Source organism: Gorilla gorilla, chromosome 2, assembly GCF_029281585.2.
Source record: "Gorilla gorilla gorilla isolate KB3781 chromosome 2, NHGRI_mGorGor1-v2.1_pri, whole genome shotgun sequence".
In the NCBI taxonomy this organism is placed as follows: Eukaryota; Metazoa; Chordata; class Mammalia; order Primates; family Hominidae; genus Gorilla; species Gorilla gorilla.
Window position 1 is genome coordinate 193,968,418 of NC_086017.1, and position 27,079 is coordinate 193,995,496.

The 27,079-nt window shown below is 35.2% G+C and overlaps 1 protein-coding gene across 6 annotated transcripts in view; it reads left to right on the forward strand.

The window, feature by feature from the left end:
• The window catches only part of ATP11B (ATPase phospholipid transporting 11B (putative)), a 125,266-nt gene that overhangs the window by 89,035 nt on the left and 9,152 nt on the right, over positions 1 to 27,079 (forward strand). For 2 of the 6 annotated variants that reach the window (XM_031009492.3, XM_055381943.2), the window contains 7 exons: positions 1,945 to 2,090; positions 3,139 to 3,198; positions 4,771 to 4,898; positions 6,586 to 6,724; positions 13,861 to 13,926; positions 14,464 to 14,567; positions 15,767 to 15,932. In XM_031009492.3, the coding sequence (XP_030865352.2) occupies positions 1,945 to 2,090; positions 3,139 to 3,198; positions 4,771 to 4,898; positions 6,586 to 6,724; positions 13,861 to 13,926; positions 14,464 to 14,567; positions 15,767 to 15,932 (809 nt within the window). Of the gene's footprint in view, positions 1 to 1,944; positions 2,091 to 3,138; positions 3,199 to 4,770; positions 4,899 to 6,585; positions 6,725 to 13,860; positions 13,927 to 14,463; positions 14,568 to 15,766; positions 15,933 to 19,577; positions 19,722 to 22,965; positions 23,092 to 27,079 lie in introns of those variants that run through there. The other 4 variants (XM_031009494.3, XM_055381939.2, XM_055381941.2 and 1 more) reach the window with 4 other exon arrangements.

The window sequence follows — 27,079 nt, forward strand, 5'->3', positions numbered from 1 at the left end:
TAGTGATTTGAAAAAAAAGAGAAGTTGAGTCTCTTTCTATTATTTGTAACAAAACAAATTCAAGATGGATTAGGATTTAAGTAACTTATAAAGACCCTAAAAAGTAATAGAAGAAAATTTAATGAATAATTCTGTTATTTGAGGTATGGAAGAATCTTTTGAGGACAACACCAAAGCAATGAACTATAGTTAACTATAGGGAAAAGATCATGCAGAGGTAAAAGCTCCCAAAACAAATTTTAAAAACAAAGGACAAACTAGTAAAGAATATTTGTAAAATAGATGACAAAGTTGTAATAATCCTGGTATACAAAGTATTAACAAATTAATGAGAATAAGAAAAACGTTCCAGTAGAAATAATATGGAAGGATGTGAGCAATCGATTGTCACGAAAGGAGAAATCTAAAAAGAATACTAAATGTATGAAAAAAATGTTTAGTCTCTCTAACATTCCAAGGAATGGAAGTTAAAATTGCCTGTCAGATTGGCATCCATTATAAACATTGATAAACCTGGAGTTGGTAAATGTATAGATTAACAAATGATCTTATACAATGTTAGTAGGAGCATAAATTGGTATACCCTGCATTATTATTCCAAACAAAATTTTAAAGTATGCCTATTGACATTGCAATTATGAATGCAGGAATTTCTTCTAGTAAAAAAATGGAGCATGTTGATAAAGATGTACATTACAAGTATACATTTGAAGCAGTGTCCATAATCTGTTAAGCAACAAAAGCAAGTTGTAAAACAATCCTTTTTTTTTTTTTTTTTTGATATAGAGCTTCACTCTTGTTTGCCAGGCTGGAGTGCAATGGCTCGATCTCGGCTCACGGCAACCTCCGTCTCCTGGGTTCAAGCGATTCTGCTGCCTCAGCCTCCCAAGTAGCTGGGATTACAGGCACCCACCACCATGCCCAACTAATTTTTGTATTTTTAGTAGAGATGGGTTTTCACCATTTTGGCCAGGCTTGTCTCGAACTCCTGACCTCAGGTAATCCACCTGCCTTGGCCTCCCAAAGTGCTGGGACTACAGGCGTGAGCCACCACACCCAGCCTGAGCCACCGTGCCCAGCCTGAGCCACATTTTTATACGTGTTTTTGTATGTATGAAATACATACACACACAGACATGAAATAAGCAGAAAGAAAATTTCTAAAAGAATGCAGACTAAAAACAGCAGTTTTCTTTAGGGATTATGAATACAGGTTTTTTTCGTCACTTATACATTTTGGAACACTTTCATCCTTTTATGACAAAAGTTTTAGTTTTGAAAAATAATTTTTTAAAGTTGCTTCTAGATTGAAAATAAAAACTTGGCAATGACTCTTCTTCTCTTTTGAAACCTTAAGGATTATTGTAACCATTAAAAAAGTATTCATATTTGTCAGAGGAAATGTTGCACTGATTTCAAATGATATTGTATATTTTAAAAAATTTATTTATTTTAAATTCATATTTTCCTTTTAAAAAGCGCACTTTGACTTATTCATGGAAGTGTTAAGCAAACAAATGACTCATTTTGCTAAACTCAAATGACTCAATTTGAATATTTTTTATATTCAGTGAAAATAGTGAAGTTAAGTATTTTATAGCATTCTGTCCATCAGAAGTCTGTTACCCAGTACTTGTGCTTATTAGTGTAATAATTGATGTTCCTGCTAAATCCTTAACTTTCAATATTATTTTTTATATTGTATTTTATCTTTTTATATTCTAATTCTTTGGAAATTGGTGTTATGTGTCTGATAAATATCGTAGCCTTATATTAATTACATATTTAAGTAGAACAACCTTTTGGATATCTGCTATCTGCTGTATATTAGGATTTAATGTTCCTAAGTGCATGTTCAACTATTATAAATAATTAAGATATTTGCAGATTTATCATGAAAATTACAGTTATCAGTGAACATGTCTTTTGTCCCTTTTATTATAGGAATCATGGGTAAAGAAGGAAGACAGGCTGCAAGAAACAGTGACTATGCAATAGCCAGATTTAAGTTCCTCTCCAAATTGCTTTTTGTTCATGGTCATTTTTATTATATTAGAATAGCTACCCTTGTACAGTATTTTTTTTATAAGGTGAGTTTCATGCATTTAGAATCAATTATTGATATACTAATATGAAGTTTCAATTTAAGGAACATTATAACCTTATACATTTCTCTTTAAAATAGTTTCAATAAGTAAAAATAACAGTATTTTGTCATAAATCTATTCTATACTGACAGAAAGCAAATCAGTGGTTGCCTGGGGTCCAGGGGTTCCATGCAAATTAGAACATAGTACATTTGATATCTTTAAAGTTATTTTGTCCTGAACCAGCAATAAGTTTTAACACCAATATAATGGTTTTAAGTAGAGTTCTTAGCCTTTTTATGCCATGAATGACCTTTTAGTAGTCTAGTGAAATGTGTGAGCTCCTCAATATGGAGCTTTTATATGCATAAAATAAAATACATAGGGTTACGAAGAAACAAATTATGTTGAAATATTGTCCTATCTTTGGGTCCTTTTGTACAAGGTGGGAGTCTGCAGAACCCACATTAAGAGCCCCTGTTACCAATACATTTAATAACACCAGAGTGTACTATGTTGCATATATTTCTATAATTGATAACTACAATCCAGTGATAGAACACAAGTAGATTGCATATTGCTATAAGATGATGGCAGTTTTTTTCTAACTTATTTTTCTAGCTTTTACTTGTAATATGAGTATATTGAGATGGAAAGAAGTTTCGATAGTTTGATTTATTGTGTGTTTTAAACATTTTTGTGTTGTAAAGATACAGCCCTAAAGTTTGAGTAAATCTTACTGTACTATGTATGAAAAGTATTGAGTAATAGTTTGAAGGTTGTAAATTCAGAATTACAGTGTTGCTTGGCAGTGAGAGGAGTCAAGGGTTTTTTCGTTCTGATGTCTGCACTGTTGCTTAGAATGTTTTTAGACATTTTTTGATAAAATGGGAATCCTGCATTCCTGTTATATATGGACAAGTCCTTATCCTTTACTTACCATACTAACTGAGATTGTTTTTGGACACTTTAATAGCCATTTTTTTTATTTTTTATTTTGTCTTTGAAACCTAAATATTTTAATTATTTTCCATTTAATCTTGTTTTTCAGAATGTGTGCTTTATCACACCCCAGTTTTTATATCAGTTCTACTGTTTGTTTTCTCAGCAAGTAAGTAAATAGAAACTTGTGTTTTGTGTTTTGTCCTTTTAGAGTAATGTATGTATGTTCAGATTTTGATAGACGTTTGAAGGGACTTTTTTCATTTTTCTTAGTCCTGCAGGGAACCAGACAGAACTTTTCTGTTTAGTATATTTAACCAGCATGACATTCATAATATTTATTTATTCTGGTTTTCAGTTTGAGGTGAGTGTTAATACCAAAATGTAATTCTGGATGCTTTTAAAAATAGATAATAACCCTTAACAGCTTATGAGAGAATTTTGATAACTTATTTGTGATATTTCTGTAAAATCCAAATCAAGCCAGGCCAGATAACTTGGAGGTTCACCTCATTTTTATTTTTGATTCGAAATGTCTTAGGTTTGGAAGGAGCAATAGTGATTTAGTCCAGGGATGACATATAGGTTTTATCTCAGAAGCTACCTTTAAATAATTGATGGGGCACCTAGAGTATATTGAAAAGGTTTCTAAAGCTGCAGGCTCAGAGGGAAAATGTAATTTGTTAGCAATAGTTGTAATGGGCAGAGGGTGGGTCTTTGTTTGCATGCATGTCACATATTTACCAGTCCTGATCTTTGTTTTAATTTCTAGAAAAGAAAAATGAAATCCACATAAATTAAGTAACTTGCCTTGCTAACTTAATGACTAAACCATAACTTTGACCTACCGCTTCTGACTAATGTGGCAGGCACCCTTTTTACATACCATACTATACATCTCAAACTGATCAAGACACTAGTTCTAATTTATTGAAAAAACAAGAGCTTAATTATCTTAAGTTTTTCATGAGTTTTTCCTATTCTTAATTGCTGTTTTATCCTGTTTACAACCTGTAACTCTAAATTCCAAATATTTGCTTGGGCATTGATTACCGGTAAAAGTTTGTTTATCTAAATGAACTAAAGAATATGCTAAGACAATACGACAAGGAAAACTGACCTATTTTGATTAGGTTTTCTGGAGAGTTTATAGTGTAATTTGGGAGGCAGTATTAATAACAATAAAAACAATATGTAAAGCATAGGCAAAGTGCTAAGTCATTAGTACCAGCAGTGGTACCTGTGACTGTTTAGAGGAGCAAGATATCGTTAAGGACTTAAGCCATCGTGCAGAGTTTCATGGAAGAAGATAGTCTTGTTCAGTGCCTTAAAGGAAGTGTAGTGTGTAGACAGGGAGACAAAGCCATGAAAGGTAAACTGTATGTGTTGCATGTGGAAGGAGTAGTAAGATGCCTGGAATACATGGAGGAGAATTATGTAAAATTACTTCACAGTGATCAAATTGTGGAGAATCTTGAAATGTTGATCTAACTCACGATAATTCCAGAAGCACCTGATATAGCAAAATATTCCAGTTCTCACAAAGAATATCAACCTAGGAACATTATATGTTTATGTCAGTATTAAAAACAAATTAGAATTATTTAATTGGAGTTACTAAAATGGATTTCAGTATAAATTTTTAAAACTTTAATTTTGTTTTTAATATGCATAGTTGTGATATGCATAATAGTAATGCATAATTCAGAATCTCAACATTCCTACCAATTTCTCTTTCTAGACATTGTATGACAGCGTGTACCTGACTTTATACAATATTTGTTTTACTTCCCTACCTATTCTGATATATAGTCTTTTGGAACAGCATGTAGACCCTCATGTGTTACAAAATAAGCCCACCCTTTATCGGTAAGTATTTTCTGGTATTAAATGGCCTTATCAGTTTTTTTAAGTAAAAAATAAGCAGATTTATTTATGTCTTGGTGATTAATGCTTTACTAAGGAAAGTTCTTTAGTTGTCATATGATTTACAGTTGTTGAATATCAGAGAAAAAAAGGTTTCTTTCAAAGAGAAAATTTGAATAATTTTTCCAGTGTTTTTTTAAGAATGAGCACTTTCATCCTGGGAATGCACTGGGCAGTTGTGTAATTTGCACTTACTCTCGCAAACCAGTAATATTCTATTTCGTGTGCACAAAAGAAGTTATTCATAATTGGTAGTCTCTAGAGTTCCTAAAAGTTTTTTTCTACTATTAGCGAAATTTATGAGTAATAATTAGTGCAAAATCCAGAGGTGAGGACATTAATTCCCACCCCAGATTCTCTGCTTTATTCCTGCTTCCCCAGAACCAAGTAATCACAGAGATGTGATTGGGACCTGTTCCTCAGGACCAGCTATGGTATTCACCATAAGCTCTTATAGAGATAGCTATTGAAGTACCACTTATAGAGTCATCTCATTATCTAAATTTGGATTAATTTACTTCAATTCCTCAGGTTATCTAGGACAGGGCTTGACCTAAGATTGGCATAGATTGTTCTTCCCATAATAGCTATTATTAGAAGGGAAGTTAGGAGCATCAGTGCTGAACCTAACTCAGATAACCTCACTAAAAAGAGACCATTATGGCAGAGTGACTGAGTGTTAACAGAAGAATATAATAACAGATAAATCAACTTTTCAAAATTAAAGTGAAGTATTATGCCTATGTCATATTTCTTTTTTTCTTTTTTGAAACAGGATCTTGCTCTGTCACCCAGGCTGGAGTGCAGTAGCAAGATCGTAGCTCACTGCAGCCTCAATCTCCCAGGTTCAAGCAATCTTCCCGTCTTAACATCTGGAGTAACTGGGATTACAGGCACACACCACCATGCCTCGCTAATTTCTTAAACTTTTTATTTATTTATTTATTTATTTTAGTAGAGACAAGGTTTTGCCATGTTGCCCTGGCTGGCTTCAAACTCCTAGTCTCAGGTGATCCTCCTGCATTGGCCTCCCAAAGTGTTGGGATTACAGGCATGAGCCACCATGCCCAGCCTATCATATTTCTTTTTCTTTTTTTCCTTTTGAGAGAGAGTCTCAGTCTGTCGTTAGGCTGAGTGCAGTGGCATGATCTCAGCTCACTGCAACCTCTGCCTCCTGGGTTAAAGTGAGTCTCCTGCCTCAGCCTCCCAAGTAGCTGAGACTTCAGGCGCATGCCAACATGCCCAGCTAATTTTTATATTTTTAGTAGAGACAGGATTTCACCATGTTGGCCAGGATGGTCTTGATCTCTTAACCTCGTGATCCGCCCACCTTGGCCTCCCAAAGTGCTGGGATTACAGGCTTAAGCCATCGCACCCAGTCTTCCTATTTCTTTATCAAATGAAGAAATGTATTTGAATGTAGTATGTGAACTATAAGCTATTAAACAGATGTATGATATTATAAGCAGTGGTTTATAAATTTGGATTTATTTATTCTTTGTGCTAATATTTTCAAGCAATTTTAAATTAAAAATCTATCTTGTTTTTTAATTATCATATTATATTAATTGTTTAGTGGGCAAATAATAAATGATCCCTAATATGTTTCTTTTTCTCTTCTTTTTAACAGAGACATTAGTAAAAACCGCCTCTTAAGTATTAAAACATTTCTTTATTGGACCATCCTGGGTTTCAGTCACGCCTTTATTTTCTTTTTTGGATCCTATTTACTAATAGGGAAAGATACATCTCTGCTTGGAAATGGCCAGGTAAAGTATATAGTTTTTTTAAAGAATGCTTGTTAATATTTGATGGGTTTTTTATAGCTTTTGTCATAAAGTAAAATTTAATTTAAATTACAGAACTTCAAGTATTAAAATGCAAATATAAAAAGGTTTAAATTTTTTGGTTAAATAATAAAGTTTCATACAAGTGAAAATTGACAGGCAATACAGTGTAATCTTGAAATGAAACTCAAGTTACTAGACAGTTTTGCTATTCAAAAATTAGCTCACACAGGGGATATGTTATTGCCCCTGCATGCTCTTCACCTTAGTATTGTGTTTTATTGATAGCTGCCATTTATCTGGTACTTACTTTTGTGCTAAGTACTTTAATATGCCCCATCTCCATTAGTCCTCCCAATAATCTTATTAGAGAGGTATTATTACTCCCGTTTTTCAGATGACAAATGAGGACTTAGTGTTTGTTTGCTTTTAATTGCATTGTTGTTTGCCTAGGAAATGCTACCATATTCTTCATTGCACACTCACAATTCTAAATAGATGTCATAACTTACTGTTTAATTTGGCCACTTTTCCGAAGTGTGAAATTAGGAAAGAGTGCATTTTAAACAGTACACTGTTACACTGTGTTCTGATTGGAGTGCTCATGTTGAGAGACTCTTGGCAGAGCTAGACCTCTCTTTCAGGGCTTAACTAAATGGGTTAGGAAGGAAAGAAATGACAGCAGTGGTAGGGACTCTGGTGGACTGGAAATGGTTGTCACTCTTAGTTTCCCTTTTCCATTCCCATCACTTAAGTATTGCAAAATATGTTTGGAGATACAGACATACAAAATTTGCAATTGAAAGAATATAAAGTTTTATCTGCTCAACAGATCTTTATTGAAGGCCAGCTATTCCCAAGTACTATACTAGGCTCTGGTAAGTAACTTGGTCATGGAGCTTAGAATCTTGAAAAGGATACAGAAAATGAGCAAGTAAACTAATAACAAAATACACCGGTGTAATAAAGGAAATGGGTTTCAAATGTAGAGGCCTTAACCTTGCAAAATCCCTTTACCTTATAGAGTAGGGACATAAATATAATTGCCACTTCACTTTTGAGGACATATTTAGACTGATGTGGATGAAAATATGAATCTTGTAGCATAAAGGTTACAGCACTTCCCAAATAATAACTACCTTTTGTTGAGTTTGTTTCTCTATGCCTGGTACATTACATGCATTTGCTCATTAAATCATAACTCTGTATGAGAAAAATATCATTATTAATTTTCGCATGTTAGAAAATTAACCTCAAAGAGGTTAAGAAACTTGCCTAAGTTCACACAGTAAGCAAATTACAGTAATAGAATTCAGACTCAGATCTATCTGACTTTAAAACCTACATGCCTTTAGGAGATATACCTAATGTAAATGATGAGTTAATGGGTGCAGCACACCAACATGGCACATGTATACATATGTAACAAACCTGCACGTTGTGCACATGTACCCTAGAATTTAAAGTATAATAAAAAAACCTACATGCTTAGTCATGATTCTCAATTCTTCTGAGAAACAGCTGTTAGCCTGGTGCCCTTCTGCACAGTCTTACCATCACTGCAAGTGCCACCAAATATATAGACATATGAGTGAGTATGCTCACTTCCACCTGAAATAGTGGGGTGAAAACCGGACAGAATTAAGAGGGGAGGAGAGTTAAGAAGAAGGAAATTTCTATCTTCATCATTGGATGAAAAGGACGTTAAAGATCTTGTATTGCTAGTCACTACTTTTTTTAATTTTTAAAAGTAATATGTGCCCATTGTGATAAGTTTGAAGTTGGTAGGAAAAAGTATAAAGAAAATAAATCACATGGTGGCCCTCTACCCAGATATTATTACTTTTATTATTTTTACATACTTGTTTCAATTCTTTTTTGCTATTTTCATTAACCTCATAATTTGTATCCCCTTATTTCTTAACATTGTAGCCTAAGTGATTTTGTATGTTATTAAAAATGCTTCAAGAACATTTTTCATGATTACATAATACTCTATTACATTGTCATAATGTAAGTATTCCCTTAATTTGAGGATTTATTTCTAATTTTTAGTAACTTTTTAAAATAAAATCTTGAACATTCTTTATACAAAAGATAAAACCTTGAAGGATAAATTGTTATTGGCCATTAGTATAAAAGCTTTTTTCTCTTTACTGTCTATTGAAATTAATCTGCCACTCCCTACCTCCAATACTAGGTATAGTAGCAAAGCAGCACATGTTAGAATCAGAATTGGATTCATATCCTGGCATCTGTAGTCATCGTTTGAGTGACTTGGGATGAGTTAACCTCTCTCAGACTCAGTTTTCTCACCTGTGAAAAGGCACATAATCCCCACCTTATAGGTTTGATGTGAGGATTAAATGACGTATTATTTGTAGAGCATTAAGCATAGTGGCTAGCATATAGAAGTATTCACTACGTCTTAGCAGTGTTCATTGTTATTTTTACTGTTAAGTCATTATATTGGAAGATCATGTCCTACTCTATCCCACCCGGTCTAATTCTCCCAGAAACTCTCTCTTAACTGTGAAAATCACCTAGCTGGCTCTCAGAATGTGCCATGCTAATCTCTAATTCTAAGACATTACTTATGTTCCCTCTCTAGAATGCTCACGCTTCCCTTTCCCCAAGATTCCCTCACCACCACCTATTCTTCGCAGTTGAGCCCACAGACGCCTTTCCTTTTGGTCCAGCTCCCTCTTATGTGTCCCTGTGCTAAAAATCCTTTTAGACATCTGTCTAGGCCGCGTCTCATTGCTTAGCACTGAGTATGTTGAATGCTTCCTGTTTTCTAAATATTGTTATTGCATGCCCAAGTTATCAGTAAACAATTGGGGGCCTAGAGCAGAAAAAGTTACTAGAGGGAAGTGCTGAGAGGAGTGACTGGAGGCAAAGATGAAGTCATTGCAAACCAAGTGATCCTGGGAGAGGAGCAGGAGGAAGACTTGTAATAGTTTGGGTTTAAGGGTAGAACAATTCAGGGAAAGTTAAGACTTTATCCCTTTTTTTTTTGTATTAGGGTCTAGCAATTTTATGTTAATTAATTTTCAACAAATACTTTTGAAGTATTCACTAATTCTTTCAGTTTAGCTTAGGAAAGAACTAGTCATTCTTCATGTATTTATCTCAAATCTTTTTAACAGGCCTTTCTTTCTCTTAGTAAAGTATAAGTCTTGATCAATTTTCTCTAAGATTTGGAAAGACTGGAAGAATGTGTATGACCTGCCTGAGTTCCTGTCATGTGTGTCTCTAAAACTGCTTTTCCATGGGTACATCTTTACCTTCAGAGCACTATAAAAAAGATATTCCTTTACTATTACTCCTTAATGAGTTGCCAGAGAACAAAAATAATGTTAATGAGAAGGCTGAACTAGTGACTAATTTTTAATTTTGTTTTTTTCCTAAATAGTAGAAGAGTTAAACTCTCACATAAAATTTGCCTAGCCCTTATCCAGTCTTAAAGTAGTCACAGTATTTGAATCTAAGTATTAATTAAAAAGTAGGGCTTGTCTTAACAATACAGTAGTATTGTCTTACCATGGACATTTGTCAAGAAGTCATAGATTAGTAATTCATTGAATATGTTGTTTGAGTAATCTTTTCATTTTATTTTTTAAAGTTAAAAATAAGCTTAAGACTTTATTTTCTTGTTTAGTTTTTTTATTATTTACTTTTTTTTTTACATGAATAAGTTCTTTAGCGGTGATTTCTGAGATTTTGGTGCACCCAAGCAGTGTACATTGTACCCAATGTGTAGTCTTTTATTCCTCACCCCCCCACCCTTTTCCCTGAGCCCCAAAAGTTCATTGTCTCATTCATATGCCTTTGCGTCCCCATAGCTTAGCTTCCACTTATGAGTGAGAACATAAGATGTTTGGTTTTCTATTCCTGAGTTACTTCACTTACAATAATCGTCTCCAATTTCATCCAGGTTCCTGCGAATGCCATGATTTCATTCCTTTTTATGGCTGAGTTGTATTCCATGGTATATATGTATACCACATTTTCTTTATCCACTCATTAATCGATGGCCATTTGGGCTGGTTCCCTATTTTTGCAATTGCAAATTGTGCTGCTGTAAACATGGGTGTGCAAGTATCTTTTTTGTATAATGACTTCTTTTCCTCTGGGTAGATAGAGGGAGTGGGATTGCTGGATCAAATGGTAGTTCTACTTTCAGTTCTTTAAGGAATCTCCACACTGTTTTCCATAGTGGTTATACTAGTTTATATTCCCACCAACAGTGTAAGAGTGTTCCCTTTTCACTACATGCATGCCAACATCTATTTTTTTTATGTTTTTATTCTGACCATTCTTGTAGGAGTAAGGTGGTATCACATTGTGGTTTTGATTTGGATTTCCCAGGTAGTGATGTTGAGTATTTTCTCATGTTCCTTGGTCATTTGTATATCTTCTTTTGAGAATTGTCTATTCATGTCCTTAGGCCACTTTTTGATGAGATTATCTTTTTCTTGCTGATCCGTTTGAGTTGCTTGTAGATTCTGGATATTAGTCCTTTGTCAGAAGTGTAGATTGCGAAGATTTTCTCCCACTCTGTGCTTGTCTGTTTACTCTACTGATTATTTCTTTTGCAGTGCAGAAGCTTTTTGGTTAATTAAGTCCCATCTATTGATATTTGTTTTTGTGAGCTTAATACTTTATATCTGTAATCTGACAGGGTCAACTTTTTTGTAGTTGCTTTTAAACAGGGCTTCATAGAAGCTATTCTCCTGCCTCAGCCTCCCCAGTAGCTGGGATTACAGGCATGGGCCACCACGCCAGGCTAATTTTGTATTTTTAGTAGAGACAGGGTTTCTCTATGTTGGTAAGGCTGGTCACGAACTCCCAACCTCAGGTGATCCGCCTGCCTCAGCCTCCCAAAGTGCTGGAATTACAGGTGTGAGCCACCGCACCCAGCCTGTAAGCTCATCTTCACCCAGATCTCCAAAATGCCTTTGCCACTCACATTATCACCTACCAGCTCAAGTGCAAGTCAGAATGGAAAGAGACAGCAGTCTTAACCAGTTGATTACAGTTGAAATACATTACTTCGTATAATTTTACCCACAAAAAGCTATGTGAATGCTTTTGTATGGCTTCTTCTAGGACCTTGAATGGGGCCTATGCAAGAGGAAGCCCTAAATCCTCCTCTAAGGAAAATACCGTGTATCATACCCCAGTCTAGGCCCAGTAAAACCAGATACTGAAGGATAGACATGTCCTTACCACTTCCAGGCCCAGGTCCCCGGTTGCATCAAAGTATCTCTCCCAGCTGGGCACAGTGGCTCATACCTATAGTCCTAGCATGTTGGGAGGCCAAAGCAGGTGGATCGCTTGAGCCCAGGAGTTCAAGATCAGCCTGGGCAACATGGTGAAAGCCCGTCTCTGTAAAAAATACACACAAAAAAATTAGCTAAGTGTGGTGGCATGTGCCTCTAGTCCCAGCTACTTGGGAGGATTGCTTGAGCCCGGGTGCAGTGAGCCGAGATCATGCCATTGCACTCCAGCCTGGGTGACAGATCGAGACCCTGACTCAAAAAAAAAAAAAAAAAAAAAAAGGAAAGTATCTGTGTCCATACCTGTGAAAGAGGAGGATGGCACTCCTCCTGAGAGAGCTAAGTTGAGACCCACTGATCATTGGTATTTCTGGGTCATTTCTAGAGATGATAAAAGCAGACAGATAAGCACAGGTTCAGTATGACTTTTGATTCTCCTCTTGACAAATACATTCCCCAAATGCTCTCAAATAAAGGAATATTAATTGATGTTTCATTGTTGATAATCATAACTATTATTTACTGATTGCCTATTATATACCAGGTACCCCATTCTTTTTGTATACCCCAATTCTTATAGAAAACTGCGATTTATCCTCATTTTACAAATGAAGAAGGTGAGATATAGAGAGGTTAAGTAATTTGTTAAGTAAATGATAATTGTTAGAAATCTGTAATAAAAACCAGCCTTTTTATTAATTTTTTTGAACCAGTGTTAAGATAATGATTGTTAGGTTTGGAAGGGAAGGTGAGAGTTAAAGAAAGACACACACACAGAAAGAGGGAGGCTCAACAGCATGCAGGCTTTTTGTCTAGCATAAAACCTACAGAAGTCAGGGACCAGCCTAATGCCAGAGCCCACTGGCTGCTTACAGGCTAGGGTACTTACAGGTATGGGCAGGAGGGGTCTGGGCAGTATGGCTCGCTGCCCGGCAGGATATTGATAAGATGTTCCCATGATGAGGCAGTTCTGACCCTTGTTCTGGCAGGATGTCTTCGTGGTGTTCCTTGGACCTTTATCCAGCAAGATACGATAGGGCTCTTTCTTTAGTGGTCAGGTAGTTAGGCAGGATGTTTCTCATGTCCCGAACCCCCGTGAAATGTTGCACTTTGACCAAGGTCTGCAAAATAGCAGGGAGCTTACAAAACGATGCAGTTTGGACTAACAATGATTACTTTGTAAACTAAATTATTAAACTTCTGGTTGTATTCTTGTAGAGAAAATCCTGAAACTCTTTTGGGGTTCTGCGTGATTAATACCTTAGTAAGTTTTGGCTCTAAAGCCCAGGGGAAACTTTCTGACTGGCAGTAACTGCATTTTTACATGGAATCCTTTGAGGAGTAATTCCATGATCCATTATCCTTACTTTCAGATACAGGTTTTAAGTGTAAATTTCTTTTCTCCTGCTCTACTGTACTGTATCCAACAATACCGTGGCATGTGCTCTGCTGTAACGTCTGGTTGGAAAGGTTTCTGAAAATACTTGTGATTGAAAAGGATTTTGTTACCATTTTTACTGTGCAACAGCAATAAAGCAGTCCCTAATGACTACATTATTCTAACTAAAAATAGTCTGTGCCACACCATTCTAAACCCATCTTTGGGTTCCAGTCTGATAATGATATCTAAAAGATCATTGTCTGTAATAATAACACATGTAAATAATGCTTTATGCTGTTCTTCTCATACTTTTAACTTTATGAGTATAGTCACCAGTTTCAAATGTACCTGACTTAAATAATTCAAGGGATTTTTAGTAGAGAATTAAATGACTTTTTACCTGACATTTAACATTATGTTAACACGTAATGTAATAGTGTATTCTTTCTGTTTAGATGTTTGGAAACTGGACATTTGGCACTTTGGTCTTCACAGTCATGGTTATTACAGTCACAGTAAAGGTATGGTACTGAAATTAGAAATGTGGACACATTTTGCAACTGTTTACATAGTTAGTTAACTTTCTTCATTTCTTTAGCCATAGATACTTTCCCTTTTTCCATTTTCAATAACGATTAATTTCACTGGTTACTATTTTAATAGTTAAATTTTTGTCAAAAAAGTATTTTTAAAGTTTATTATTTTGGGAAGCCTCAGCTGATATTTATGATCACATTTTTAAAAATCTCTAAAAATTTTGCTTCTCTGTGTATAGTGCAAGACAGCGTAATTTGTTTTAGGCCATGGAGTTGAAAATAGAGTAATCACATGAAATTTGAATGCTGTTTCCTCAAAGAAGAAAAACATTATAAACTTGAAATTATTTCATTTTGTACTAGGACCTTTTCATTCATATTTATCTCTGAGGGATTTTGAGGGATTGTATCTGTCTTCTGAGAGACTTTTAGATACTTATGTTTATTCTTGAGTTTCATCTGAAAGGTTAAGGTAAAGCTTTATTTGTTTATATTTCTAAGGATATAAAAACTTTTTTTTAGATGGCTCTGGAAACTCATTTTTGGACTTGGATCAACCATCTTGTTACCTGGGGATCTATTATATTTTATTTTGTGTTTTCCTTGTTTTATGGAGGGATTCTCTGGTGAGTGAATATATTGTATTTTAATTGGATTGCTTCAACTATAATAAACATTTATTGTGATAGGTTACATTATGAACATATTCTGCTCGTAACAGATTTCAGACTCCTGGTAAGTTTACTTCTTCAGTTGATCTTACTGATATGGAGAGGAAAAAACTAACATTTATTGAATATCTACAGTTTTTCTAGATTTTTTTATATAAGATATTGATTCATCATAATAATGATCCCTGTTTTTTTCTGTGTAGAAACTGAGCCTCAGGGTCACAAAGACAAAAAAGTACCAAAGCCAAGATTTAAACCCCAATTGTCTTATTTCACAATTTTCTTTACACTAGTTATATTATGTATTAATGTATTATGTATTAATATATACAATAAAGTAAGTCACATAGAACCATTAAATATTAATCATTAACTTTTCTCACAAAAGTAAATAGTATGCATCATCTTCATTGATAGAATCAGATATTCAACTGGCTACTCAGATAGATTAAAAATTAATGTTTCTCCTAAGATTCTTTGGTAAGTGATGGACAACTGAAGGCTCTCTTTTGGAGAATTTATATTACATTTGCCTGCTATGTCTTTGATCCATTTATCAGACAAAAAAAAGCTTCTGAAGGTAGGCCAAAAAAATTTGGATTAGCTAAATATTAACTTCTATTTAGGATCATAAAAGGATACTCTTATGAATATTTCTATATTTCACCATATTCTTTTGAGGTAGTATATACAAAAACCCAAAAAGAATATCTTTATAACACTTACTACTATGTAAAACTAGTATTCATGAGTACATTAATTTTAAAATATGTTTTTGAAGAAGAGCCTCTGAATAAAGCTTTCATTCTAAGATTTGGATAATCGGCCTTCTAAAATATTTTATTACACACTTTTTCTTGCTTTACTTGGTCCCTTAAGTCCGTATTACTACATTATTCTTCTGATCCACTACCACTAAGATAGGGTTATCTGGTCAACTGCTTGCCATTTTCCTAATAAAAACTATAGTTGTTTTATTTTTAACAATTAAAGCTTATCTTGTTTTGTTAGTTCAGTTAATTAAATTATACTGATTTCAGTTTTGAACATTTTCTTGGTGTACTTGTTACTTTCAACTGTAGTGTCTTTATATGATGTCCTGATTTAAGTCTTTCAGTTTCCACTTTTATTAAGCACATTTTCTTTCTTTGCAGGCCATTTTTGGGCTCCCAGAATATGTATTTTGTGTTTATTCAGCTCCTGTCAAGTGGTTCTGCTTGGTTTGCCATAATCCTCATGGTTGTTACATGTCTATTTCTTGATATCATAAAGAAGGTCTTTGACCGACACCTCCACCCTACAAGTACTGAAAAGGCACAGGTAACCACTTTTTATAATAAATTCAATATCTTTTTAGTTAGGGATCTTTAATAATGAATAGCTGTCATTATAATTTGATTATGTCAGAAAATAGGAAATTAGCCATTCCTGTTTCAACTATTTTGTAACATAAACATTGTTCAGTGTGATATTTTTGAAGTTATTTCTTACTATTTCTATTAATTTTATGACTACTGATAAGTTATTTTTTTAATTACATTGTGTTGTTAATAAAACTTTATGTTTTTAGGTATGAAACTATCAAATTATATCCAGATAATAATAGTAAATATTTTTAAAGTAATATCACAGCATTCTATCATATATATATAATGAAGATCTATAGCCATGTCTTTAGAAACATAAGAATTTGAGTAATTTTTCTTTTTTTTTTTTTTCCGAGACGGAGTCTTGCTCTGTCACCCAGGCTGGAGTGTAGTGGCACGATCTTGGATCACTGCAAACTCTGCCTCCTGGGTTCAAGCAATTCTCCTCTCTCAGCCTTGTGAGTAGCTGGGATTACAGGCACCTGCCTCCACACCTGGCTATTTTTTGTATTTTTAGTAGAGACGGGGTTTCACCATGTTGGCTAGACTGGTCTCGATCCCCTGACCTCATGATCCGCCTGCCTTGGCCTCCCGAAGCGCTGGAATTACAGGTGTGAGCCACTGCACCCGGCCGAGTAATATTTTTTCTGATTATATTATTTTCACCAAAAAAGTATGAAATGAATTATTTAACCTAAATAATTTGTACAGAATAGAATTTTTTAAAATACATTATCTCACTAAACATTTATTAATAAATATTAAACCACAGCAAATATTAGCAGTATGTTACATAGTGCTTAAGAATCTTTGGGGCCTGATAGATCTCAGTTCAAATCCCAGGTCTTCCACTTGGTATCTCTGTGACTTTGAATCTCAGTGTCCTCATTAGTAAAATTATGATAGAAATATCTCTTTTGTTACCTTTCTAGTGAAGATTAAATGAAATAATTTCCAAATACTTAGTAGATGCTCAAGGATAGTAGCTATTTAGTTGAATGTGTCTTTTTTATATATTTGACTAGTACATGAGCTAGAAATCTCTCAGTTTGTCCTTTTAACTCTATCGTAGTATTGGATAAATACTCTAAAAAATATATTCTAGTCAACTCTTATGCCCTGAGTTTTTTAATCATTTAGTTCTTCCCAGGTTGAGATTTTTTAAACATGCTTGTAACATGCCAAATGAATTTTGGAAATTTAGTTGTATATTCATCCTACAAATAGAAAAACTACTTCCTAAACATTTGGTGATGTAAGTTAGGCTTCCTGACCAGTGCATTAGTTTTAATTTCAGTAGTTCATGTCCACAACATTTCTTTAGTATTTATTTGCTTTGATAACCGAATCCTAGCCAATATACACATTCACACCATTGAGACAGCATAGGCCTGTGAAGCCTGACAAACTTGAATTCAGATATTGTTTCAACAGTTCATATCTGTGTCCTTGATCAAGCACTTCATAAGCCTCAGTTTCCTCCTCTATAAAATCAGAAAAATAATTGCTACTTTACATGGTTGTTAGAGATAACGAGTATGAAGTACCTCACACTGAGCCTGTATATAGTTGATCCTCAGTAAAACAGTTATCATTATAAGTAAAATGAGGTTGAGAATGTTGCTCTGTTATACTGATCTCCAAATGGGGCTAAAACAATTTGCATAATCTGATTCCTCTATCTGTCCATGTGTATATATTTATATCAGTGTGGACAGACTTTTCCACTCTGCAATATATTACTTAAATATATATCAGAAAGTTTGCCTATCTTATTATTCCTAATCTTCTGAAAAAAAAATTCACAATAAAAGAGTACTATTTTTAAGGCTTTGTCCATTATACTTACTCTAGATCTTTATGGAGAATAATTTGTCTCCCTGTTTTGACCTAAATACAGTTATATTTCACCAAAATATATGGATGGCATTGTTTTAAATACTTAATTCTTGAGACCGGGTGCAGTGGCTCACACCTGTAATTCCAGCACTTTGGGAGGCCGAGGCGGGTGGATGGCTTGAGCTCAGGAATTGGAGACCAGCCTGGCCAACATGGTGAAAGCCTGTCTCTATTAAAAATTTAAAAAATAGGCCAGGCATGGTGGCTCACGCTTGTAATCCCAGCACTTTGGGAGGCCGAGGCAGGTGGATCACGAGGTCAGGAGATCAAGACCATCCTGGCCAACATGGTGAAACACCGTCTCTACTAAAAATACAAAAAAAATTAGCCGGGCATGGTGGCAGGCACCTCTAGTCCCAGCTACTTGGGAGGAGAATCATTTGAACCTGGGAGGTGGAGGTTGCAGTGAGCTGAGATGGCGCCACTGCACTCCAGCCTGGGCGACAGAGTGAGACTCCATCTCAAAAAATAATAATAAATAAAAATTTTTAAAAAGTAAAAAAATTAGCTGGGCATGGTGGCACACTCCTTTAGTCCCAGCTACTCAGGAGACTAAGGCATGAGAATCGCTTGAATCTGGGGGGCAGAGGTTGCAGTCCACCCTAGGCGACAAAGTGAGACTCCGTCTCACAAAAAAAAACCTTAATTCTTTATAAGAGTAAATATAGGTTCAGTATCCTTTATCCAAAGTGCTTGTTTCAGATTTCAGACTGTTTAAAATTTTAGAATATTTGCATTATACTTATTGATTTAGCATCCTTAGTACAAAATCTGAACTGCTTCAATGAGCATTTTCTTTGAGCATCATGTCTGCACTCAAAAAGTTTCAGATTTTGGATTTTCAGATTGGAGATACTCAACCTGTAATCAGATTTATTTATATTTATCCTTAGAAATTCTACTTTAGGCAGAGCATTTGCAAACTTACATGTTTTCATAGAGATTTCTTAATAATATAAAAGGTGATAATATTAGTTCTTGTTACCTTTCCTATAGCCTCTTTTTAAAGGAATACATAGGAAATATTTGGGCTACCTTAAGGTAGGCCATTAGACAAGTTAAAAGTGCTTTTATATATTTTGGTTCTTTCACTATAAAGCTAAAAATTGATTTAGTCTATTTGATTAAAAATGGAATGTACAGTGAACCAATCATTTTATCTATGTATAAAAGCTAGTATAGTCTTCCTTCTTGGCCCACCAAATTTCCTTCTAAATGACTTAATTGGATGTTCTAGGTGGTCTAATCCAAGAAGGAAGTCTCTACTTCTACTCAGGGATCTTCTAGCCTGCTGGGGTTGGTGTGTTTTTTCCTTTCCTTTTTTTTGCTTGAAACAGTATATGGTCATTGAAATCCTGTATGTAACATTATTCCTTTGCTACAGGCAGTAGTCATTATTTTAGCTTTATGTCATTCCTGATTTCAAATGGTGGAGAAATGGCTAGAAAGCTATCAGCTACTTCATTGTTTACCAAAAGTAGCTGGAAAAATCGTATCAAAGGAAGAGCTGTCAGCATGTTTTCTGAGCCTGGTTTTTCTCCAGAATAACAATGTGGTGTTAAGAGTGAAGAATAAATTCTTTTGATGGCACAGCCAACAGCCCTACAAATGTTAGTCATGTATGTGTATCACGTATGATATTTACTCCTCGTGTAGGAACAGATGTATTTACAAAGCTTGTCCTGTGTCTGTCTCTTAGGTGATGAATACAGCTCACTGACTTGTTGTGTGTCCATCCCTTTTCTGTCCACTTATAGATGTACTCCAACACAGTTGCTTTAAGTGACGAGTTCATCGCACTGCAGCCATTGTCGAGGGCAAGGAATCAGCTGAGCAAACTTAGGTAGAGTAGGAGGAGTAGAGCCTCATTAACTCTTCTGCATGCTAAAGGTCAATTAAACAATATCAAAAGATGGGCAGAGGCATAAATAAAGAGTGGGGCATTTTTGTTAGCATGGCCCTGTCTCTGAATAATTTGACCTTTATTAACATATACGTTAAAACCTAAAAAAAAAAAATCCATTTCCTCTTTGAGAAGAAAATTCAGATAAAAATAAAAATTCAACGTGATCACAGAACAGAGATCTATACCTTGTTAATATATTTTTACACCTTAACTACCTTTTCTAGTACAATTCTAATGCTTCTGCTTGTCATGTTATTCATATTTATGAATGCTCCTGCATGTTGAGTAATTAAAGCTACATATTTGGAAGTGAGAGTTGCCCATTTTTTTTATCTTGCCTTAATCTGTATTGTAAATACATGTGCATATTTATGTTTGTGTATTGTAATGGCTGCTGAAGCATTTCATATCCTGGCTACTATTTAGTGCATCTATAAATTGAACAATGTGTATGTATGTCTTATCTTTATCTCCACAGACAGATTCATTCTGTCAGTTTGTACAAAAAATAATAGTTTAGGAATGTCTTTTGATAAAAAGGGATGAAAGCTTAAATTCTAGAACTTTTTATATTAAGATACTAAAACTATGTATTAAGTATGGTTTGAAGGGGAAAAGTAATATAAGTTATTATTTTTCTTTTTAGAAATTGACACTTTTCCATTTCTTGCCCTGTTGGTTTCTTACAGATTCTTAATCATGTATTTTTTAATTATTTTTTATTCTCAAGGTTTCTGATCTTTCTCTATGTTCATTTGAATTTTAAATTCTGTTTTATTCTCAAGGTTTCTAATCTTTCTGTGTTCATCTGATCAAATGAATGGCTTTTACGAAGCACCACTTAAATAACCTTTTATAAAACTCTATGAGTTCATAATATTGAGCTGTTTAAAGATTTACTAAACCTTTCAGGTTTTTTATTATTAGCTTCAACTTTAAAAAATATTCTATTTCAAATTACAATGGTGTAATAATTACAGATGAGTATACAAATGGGTGTTTAAGTTGTAGTCAACTAAATTTTATATTTAAAATGAGAACTAAATTAAAACAAACTTAAAGATTTACCTTCACTTTTGGCTGAGCCAAATATGTGTATCACAATTTTATCAGTAGGTGACTTTAAAAACAGTGGCTTTCTATCACATTTTTGAGTATCTAATTGTTTAACTCTAAAGCAAAAGGAGAGCTCATTATTTAAAAGCACACTCTGGCCAACTGTTTTGTCATATAAATATAACTTTCATATTGTGACTAATTATATTTTTATGAAATCATATTTTCATATATCATACTGGCTTAAATCAAACCACTTTTTTTTTAGCAAAGCTAGATTTAAGAATAATGGAGAAAGGAGATCATAAATCAAAGAAATCACAGATTCTGTAATACTCTAATAAAACAGTAAGCTGAACATTCATCTCTGAAAGATCACAGTGAGAATAGGATATTGGTGAGATGTTCTTTCTGCAAGCCACTCTCCAATCAGGTGGTGTAACAAGTGGGAAAGAACACTGTTGAGAGAGCGGCAGACCTGAATGCTGGTGCTGCAGTTGGTACTACTCCCAGTGGGTCCTAACCAAGTCACTTCACCTCTGGGCCTCCAGGTTCTTCACCTGTCACATGATCATTTTACATATTGTGGTCTGTTTATTTACCATCAGCATCATAGAAGAGCAAAAAGAAGAAATACTGTGCTCCACTAAAAGCCAGGCTGAGAAAACAGTTACTCACATCGAGCAGTGAGTGACCACTAGGTGGGCATTTGTTCATAGCTGCATGGAGAACAAGTGCCCATATACATCTTTCTGCTGATGCAGCCTCTAAATTTTGAATGCATCAGTTTTTTAAACTGCACTGAGCAATATTCCATGGGTGTGATCCATAATAGCGTAACTATTTACTCCTGTGACAGAGAGGAAAACTGTATGGATATCAGATATCTTTAAGAGCTTTTTAATCTTTAATCAAGTTAGTACTTCTTAAGGATGATTAAGGCCAGGTAGTGGCTCACACCTGTAATCCCAGCATTTTGGGAGGCCAAGACGGGTGGATCCCTTAAGGTCAAGAGTTCGAGGCCATCCTGGCCAACATGGTGAAACCCCATCTCTACTAAAAATACAAAAATTAGCTGGGGTGTGGTGGCAGGCGCCTGTAATCCCAGCTACTCAAGAGGCTGAGGCAAGAGAATCGCTTGAAGCCAGGAGTTGGAGATTGCAGTGAGCCAAGATCATGCCACTTCACTCCAGCCTGGACAGCAGAGTGGGACTTCTTCTTAAAAAAAAAAAAAAAAAAAGATGAATTCAAAACTTATTAACAATTTTCTTTTGAATAAACAAAGCTCATTTTGATTATTTTCCTTTCCCCTCTTCCCCTGTGTTATAGGCAAAGCTATTAAGGTATCTTCACATAAACTTAGTATACCCTTGAAACCAAAAAATTCTGCTTAGTTTTTGTTTATGTCAGAAATTCAGCATTGCATCTTTCATAGAAATAATTATTGGTCAGTCTTAATCCTGGAAAAATACATAGAGATGAGGCAAAATTGTTTTTTATTCATTAAGGACATTGTCTTGTAATTTAATAAGATTTAAAATAAAGATGGCTATGGAAACATTTTAAACTTCCTTAGAAGATCTCTAATACAAATACAGAAAAAGAACTGAAATTTATATAAATTATTGACCCTCATTAAAAATCTGTTTCAAATTAAGGATTAAATTTCTTTTGTTAACAAATAGATCAGGTGAAGCCCTTTGCACACATGCTCAACATTTCTAAGGCCATGAAGTCCAGTTAGAGTAGAGAAGTCTTCTGAGAAGGGAAGCAGGAAAGGTGAGAAATTAGACATACCTTTTCAATAAGAACCCTAAATCTTGGTGGCAAATGAATTTAATAGAAGAAACTGAATTTTATTGAAAGAAATTTGGTTTTAACTTAGCTGTAATATATGTTTAGTTAGAGCTTTGTGCACTGAAAAATCATGGCTTTATTTTGTATGCTTGTGTTCCCCTTAAGAAGTTCCTGTTAGCCCTCTTTTGTGACAGTAAATGTACTGTTCTTTGAACATTCTTTTGTGCCTCAGATTGTGAATGCCAACTTGTTGCTTTGATCTTAAACCTCTATATGGTGAAGAGTATCATTCTGTAATATGAGACTTGTTGCTTTTCTGTCCTTCCAGATGGAAGAAGATAAGGGTTCAGTCAGCTCAGCATATGAATTTGCTGAAAGCCAGCACAGAGGGGAGGACAGTAGGCACCTGCTAGCTGAGGCTTGCAGCCAGCAGGACAGTTGTTGCGTGCACTAGGTAGTACTGCGCTGGACCTTCCCGGGGACTCATCCGCTAAGTTCTCATGCTTGGGGGACATGTCATGGGACACCTGACCTGACATTTCCATTTCTTTACTAGTTCCTTCACTGTTCCTCATATGTTGTTTTAGTTTCGTTGTTTTCCTTTTTTGTGGTCTTTACATTTTTTGTATGTCCATCCCTGAAAATTTTGTCAATCTCTCTTTAGAGTTCCAAAGATAAATCAGACTTCACCTCACATTCTAAGCTGTGAAGATATTCTCACAACCTATTGTCTTACATTCAAGAAAATACTCCTTTTCACTTCTCCTTTTGAAAATGTCATGCTATTTCTGTTATCTCTGAAATCATTTTCCCCCTTGAAGTTGTAGTTGTGTATCATTTACCCATCTTAATATAGTTAGATACTGAATTACTTATCTAAGTCACCTCTTAAGTTGAATGATCAAAGAGTAGGGTGCTTAGACTTAGTACTGAGAAATTTTCTGCTGACTGCTATTCAACAAACTTTCCATTCTTTTCATAAATTTTTTCTTTGAGACAGGGCCTCATTCCATCTCCCAGGCTAGAGTGCAGTGGCACGATCATGGCTCACTGCAGCCTCGACCTCCCGGGCTCAAGCGGTCCTCCCACCCTAGACCCCTCTCCCCCAGTAGCTGGAACTACAGGTGCATCCCACCATGCCCAGGTAGTTTTTTGTATTTTTTGTGGAGACTGGGTCTCGCCGTGTTGCACACACTGGTCTCAAACTCCTGGGCTCAAGCGATCTACCTGCCTCAGCCTCCCAAAGTGCTGGGATATAGGCGTGAACCTCCACACCTGGCTCATAAATTTTCATAGTTGTATCTGTTTTAAAAAAAAAAAAGAAGAAGAAGAAGAAGAAGGCCGGGCATGGTGGCTCACGCCTGTAATCCCAGCACTTTGGGAGGCTGAGGCGGGTGGATCATGAGGTCAGGAGATCGAGACCATCCTGGCTGACACGGTGAAACCCCGTCTCTACTAAAAATACAAAAACAAAAATTAACTAGGCGTGGTGGCGGATGCCTGTAGTCCCAGCTACTCGGGAGGCTGAGGCAGGAGAATGGCATAAACCTGGGAGGCGGAGCTTGCATTGAGCTGAGATGGCACCACTGCACTCCAGCCTGGGCGACAGAGTGAGACTCCATCTCAAAAAAAAAGAAAGAAAGAAATAAGAATTGATGAGAGCTTGATTTTCTCTTCTCTCGAGGAATAACCCTGACAACCATTTCGAGACCTAATTGGTATATGCAGAATATTTGGATTGGTAGTAATGATGGAGGATAAAATTTCCTGCCACTAATAATTGTATTATTTGGACTAATTGCTATTTTATTTATTGTAATTACTAGTCAAGAAAGTGCTGTTGTCTCATATGGGAGAAGCAGTGATGAAACTGTAACAAAGCCACTTGAAAATTGTAAATCTTTTAACCACACTATAAATCAGACCCTGGAACAGGTAGAATAATTTGAAGAATCTGGACTATTCTATAAGATACAGTTTTTAAATTAGATTAGTGGATTACCCTAAATGAAAAATTAATCAACTCTGTTATTAAATATCATCAGTTGAAAAGATATTCAAAAGAATTCTGAATTTTTATGTGTTTTGGTATGCTTCATATGATTATATTTACAGTATATTTCTCTTGCATTGTGCCTTGCTATAGAAAGATGTTTAGTTTTTTTTAATAGGCTCTGATCTGAGCGCCAAAGAAAGCTCACGTGAAGAGCTTGCTGCTGCCTAGGATTTATGTTATGCCTTGGATAGTCTACAAAGCAGATAATCTACTAAGACCTGACTAAAACTATAAAATTGTGTCCTCTGTAATAAAAGTTCCCCACACATTCAAGTTCTAGTGGATATTTCATATGATGTGGATCTGGTACTGCTTTGCTTTAATATGTCCATTAAATGTACAGTACAGCTGAGAATTGGGTTCTTAGAAAGTTCCCATTAAATAACAGGAGCCTTATTATGGTGACTTTTGCCAAGGAACGATAAGTGAATTCTCTCTTACAGCCTGTGACATTAATTTACCGTCTGCATTAAATTTGGGGATTTTATCATTTTTCACAGGTATTAATTTCTTCCTCACCTAAATTACAAATTCCTAGTCATATGTTGTTATTTATGTAACCAGTAGAATACATTAAAACAAAAGGCCCTTAGTCCTCTTTCAAACTAAGAATAAGCCAGATTATTAAAATAAATTTACCAAATCAATATAATTCTCATATTATTATTTTCTTTTTTTTTTTTTTTTTGAGCTAGACATAGGGTCTCACTCTGCTGCCCAGGCTGGAGTGCAGAAGCACCATCTTGGCTCAATGCGACCTCCACCTCCTGGGTTCAAGCAGTTCTCCTGCCTCAGCCTACACACGGGCTGGGACTACACACGCAGCTAATTTTTGTATATTCAGTAGAGACAGGGTTTCGCGTTGTTGGCCAGGCTGTTCTCAAACTCCTGGCCTCAAGTGATTCACCTTCCTTGCCTCCCAAAGTTCTGGGATTACAGAAGTAAGCCACCGCACCTGGCCCATATTCTTAGGTAAGTAATACATACAGAAATCTCCTTCTCTTAAGAAATCCCTAAAAGACAGTATGGAAGTATTTTATAACAGTCTTTCTAAGTTGTTTATTTTACTTAGAGGGAAGGAGAGAGAAAAGGGAGTTTAGAAGAGTGAATATGAGCTTGAAGAATGTTTTGGAGAAACAGGCCTTGAGTAAGATATACCAGTTACCCAGATTTCATCACTACCTGGCTATCTCCATTGCAGTTCTGAATTATGAGATGAAGCTCATTACTTGTTTTAGAGATTTTATGATTCTTAATCAGATTTGAAAATCAGTAACATTTGATTACTTGATTTTACATTAAAAAGAAAAACATTTCCTTAAACACAAACCTCTTCTTTTTTCATTTTTGTTTTTTAAAATTAGAGTTTAAGGCTTCTTTCCAAATAACTCCTTGAAGGCCATGCAAGGTGCTCACTTTGATTATCCAGTATATAGAACACCTTTAAGGGCAAAAGACCTAGCATGGTTAATTGTTTGACAGTTATTATCTAAACTTTAAAAAACAAAAACCTTTATTTGATTTGATAGAATGTCATAGGTGTGACTAAAAAATGTTAGAAATGTGAGACATTTTTCTAAAATTTATAAGATTTAAGGAAGGTTGTAAGGTTTCAGGAAAATATTTTGTATAAGCAATAAGAAATGTCTTAGTGTTTATTGTCATTGACATGAAAATAATGGAAATAAAAGCAGTGAGCCAGAATTTATTTCAAAAGGCAATTTCTGTGAAGATGAGCATTTTTATTATCTGTGCATAGTCATGTTGAATAGACATAGTTGTTTTGCTTGACAGCCTTTCTAGCACTAAATTATGTGGTCATTCCTGGGAGCAAGTGTGGTGGAAAGTGAGGCTTACCAATCACAACTTCTAGTAAATTAAAAGTTACCTCTTGGTACCACTAGGTGGGGTCTCACTCCCATTACTATGCTTTTTTTCCTTTTCTATTATTTATAAGTGGTCTCCCAAAACATGTAATGATTTCCCCCAAAAATGTAATGATTTCCTCTCCTTACTTTGAATGAAATGGGCTCTAAATGCTCCACTCCCATTCTCCTCACCCAATTATACTGGCAACTATGTCTATACAGGTACTCTGGCCCGAGCTCCCAGTTCCTGAATATTGAGATCAAAGATGTATATATGGGAAAGTAGTAGAGCTTGGAGGTTTGCTAGAGAACAGTATAGCATTTTCTATAGATAGCTTTACAGAAACACAGCCAACATTCAGCATTTTAAAAGCAGCTGAGTCTGGCCACGGTGGCTCATGCTTATAATCCTAGCACTTTGGGAGGCTGAGGTGGGCGGATTGTCTGAGCTCAGAAGATTGAGACCAGCCTGGGCAACATGGTGAAACTTCATCTCTACTAAAATACAAAAAATTAGC